Source organism: Microtus ochrogaster, unplaced genomic scaffold, assembly GCF_000317375.1.
Source record: "Microtus ochrogaster isolate Prairie Vole_2 unplaced genomic scaffold, MicOch1.0 UNK22, whole genome shotgun sequence".
NCBI classification, from domain to species: Eukaryota; Metazoa; Chordata; class Mammalia; order Rodentia; family Cricetidae; genus Microtus; species Microtus ochrogaster.
In genome coordinates this window covers 186,855-189,833 of record NW_004949120.1, presented here as the reverse complement: position 1 = coordinate 189,833, position 2,979 = coordinate 186,855, and the positions used below count along the sequence as shown (strand labels likewise).

The 2,979-nt window shown below is 40.1% G+C and overlaps 1 protein-coding gene across 2 annotated transcripts in view; it reads left to right on the top strand.

Annotated features, from left to right (window-relative positions):
* Window positions 1-2,979, top strand: part of Pnpt1 (polyribonucleotide nucleotidyltransferase 1) — a 40,330-nt gene that overhangs the window by 6,329 nt on the left and 31,022 nt on the right. For both annotated transcript variants that reach the window (XM_005367721.3, XM_005367722.3), the window contains exons 6-9: window positions 1,174-1,237; window positions 1,335-1,382; window positions 2,278-2,391; window positions 2,535-2,721. In XM_005367721.3, the coding sequence (XP_005367778.1) occupies window positions 1,174-1,237; window positions 1,335-1,382; window positions 2,278-2,391; window positions 2,535-2,721 (413 nt within the window). The remainder of the gene's footprint in view (window positions 1-1,173; window positions 1,238-1,334; window positions 1,383-2,277; window positions 2,392-2,534; window positions 2,722-2,979) is intronic.

Sequence of the window (2,979 nt, the reverse complement as noted above, 5' to 3'; positions counted from 1 at the left end):
CCTGCCTCTGCCTCCCAAGTGCTGGGATTAAAGGCGTGCGCCACCATCGCCCGCCACTTTTGAGTCACTTTAAAAGGCAGTACTTTGAAAAACCGTATGTGATTGGTGTCATTTTGAGCTGATGCCTGAATTATGAGTAGGAGTGAAAGAGTTGGGAACGCTCTGGAAAGGTTGATGAGAATCTGGAACGCTCTGAAAAGGTTGATGAGAGTCTAAATCGCCCTGTGTTAGGAAATAGGTGGATGTATATAAAAGACAGTGTGATAGTTAGGGGTGGTAGCCAGACTCGGGGGCTGGATTTTGTAGGTCAAATTTATAATAGCTCATTAGGACAATCAGCATAACTGTTTGTTTTGATTTGGTAAACAAGATCTAAATTTCTGTAGCTCAAGCTGGCTTTAACTCTGTGCATAGCCTAAGCTAGCCTCAAACACATGGCAGTCTGTCAGCCTTAGCCTTCCAAGTGTTCAGATTACAGCAGTGACCCATCATGACCATCTTATCACAACTAATTTTAATATCTTTATTCTGGATCTTCTGAACTTCTATTATATTTAAATACTTTCTGAATATTCTTTTCTTTCCTCAAGGGGATCGTATACTTTAGTTAGATATACTTAGGTAGCCATTTATTTAACTGCAGTAACTAAGTATATCTTTGAGAGGACTTCAGAGCCTAAAGGAAATTATTCTTTTAAAAACCGAACAGAGGTACATCATTGCAATATAAACTGATACTAATACAAGTACATAGCCAACATTTACAGAATGCCGTAGCATGCCTAGTATTGTCCAGGTTCTTTCCATACAGCGATTCTGTAGTTCTCAAAGGAACTCCTTAGGAAGATGACATATTTTGTCTCAAAAAAACAGAACTGGGAATGTAACTTGGTAGTAAAAATGAAGCCCTGGTCCAGCAGTGCTCGTAGCCACATACACCACATACCCTTGGTGAATACAAAATGAGGAAATGGAAGTTTTAAATACCTAGTGTCAAGGATTTAGTTAAATGATAGGTAACTTCAAGGGATTTGGATATTGATCATGATTTGGATATTGATCATATAGTTCTTAAATTTTAGGCCAAGTTGCTAATTTAAATCATAATCTGCCCACATTGAGGGGCTATTGTTGTTGCTATCAGTATGTCTAATTTGTTTCCCTTGTTGCTAGGTAATATGTAATCTGCTAGCAGTAGATGGCATCAATGAACCCGATGTCCTAGCAATTAATGGTGGTAAGTATAAGAACACCAGCTAAAATGATCACTGCTGATTTTTTTTAAAGCAATGAAATACTGTAATTTCAGTTTTTTATCTGTCTCCTTTTTAAAGCTTCTGTAGCCCTCTCCTTGTCAGACATTCCTTGGAATGGACCTGTCGGTAAGTTACAATTTGGAAGTGTGAGCTGCTGTTTCTGTTCTTTCAGTAACAATGTGCACGTTGTTGGTGCTGATTTATTACTTCATGGCAAGCTGAACTAGATAGCATGCTAATATTTCTTGCAGGTCTTTCAGGCATTTCATCCTCGCTTTGGGTTTTGTTACCCAAAGACTGTTATGATGCTATTGATTTTTATGGCCCTAGGCTTCTTAATTCCCTTTCATTCTTTTTTCTTTACAGTGGGGGATTACCATAGTGCATTGTCTTTCGAGAGAAAACAAACATGTTTGTAACTTATAACTCCTGGAAGTTGTAACCATACAGTCTGCCGATTTCTTTACAAAGAGTACTATTTTCTTTTTCTTTTTTGGTTTTTGAGACAGGGTTTCTCTGTGTAAAAGCTCTGGCCTAGCTCTTGTAGACCAGGCTGGCCTCAAACTCGTAGATCGGACAGCCTCTCCCTCCCGAGTGCCGGGATTAAAGTCGTGCGCCACCATTGCTCTGCTAAGTTTACTATTATAATGGCACAGACAAGGAGCTAGAAAAATTATATAGAAGTGCAGGTTGTCAAGTAGTGCTTCTCAAAGTAGTCAGTGTGTAAGTGACAACGTCAGTGGGAGAGGGGTGCAAGCATCTGCTGTGGACAGTAGTCTGGATATAAAGAGCAAGAACATGATCAAAGTGCGCACAAATCATTTGACTTGAGGGATTCGGAGCATCCCACTGAGCCTATAAAGGAGGATGGGATAGGTGCTCTCTGAACTTCCTTAACATGGGAGAAATAGAAAGTTCATTCTGTTATCTGAAAGACAGTGTGATGCAGCGGCTACTAGAATAATACTGTGAAAAATCGCATGTTTTAATTATACATTGCTAACATTTTAATATGTTTTAGGGGCAGTACGAATAGGAATGATTGATGGAGAATGTGTTGTTAACCCGACAAGGAAAGAGATGTCTTCTAGCACTTTAAATTTAGTGGTTGCCGGAGCACCTAAAAGCCATATTGGTAAATAAGTTACCTATATTCATTCTGCATTTTACTTGCAAGTTTTGTGTTTCTTTTGTTATTTGTGTCTTTGTTTTTCATTTAAAAATACCCTGTTGGTGAAAGATTCTCAGATGGTAACTGTCTCTTTACTCTCTGACTAGTTATGCTGGAAGCCTCAGCAGAAAACATTCTACAGCAGGACTTCTGTCATGCTATCAAAGTTGGAGTGAAGTATACCCAGCAGATAATTCAGGGCATCCAGCAGTTGGTAAAAGAAATTGGTGTTGCCAAGAGGACACCCCAGAAGATATTCACCCCTTCACCAGAGATTGTGAAGTATGCTCACAAGTAAGAACGCCTGCACAGATGGCCCGTTGCCACCAGGTTCAGGTTCCTCTCAGGAGATGCACTTTGTGTGGCACGTTCCTTCTTTACGTCATTACCATAACATAACTACCTATCTGATACCTACAGGAGGATAAACCAGCAAACGGCATAAACTTAATCCAAGACATAAGTTTAAATCTCAAGTAAAGCCGGGCGGGGTGGCGCACGCCTTTAATCCCAGCACTCGGGAGGCAGAGGCAGGCGGATCTCTGTGAGTTC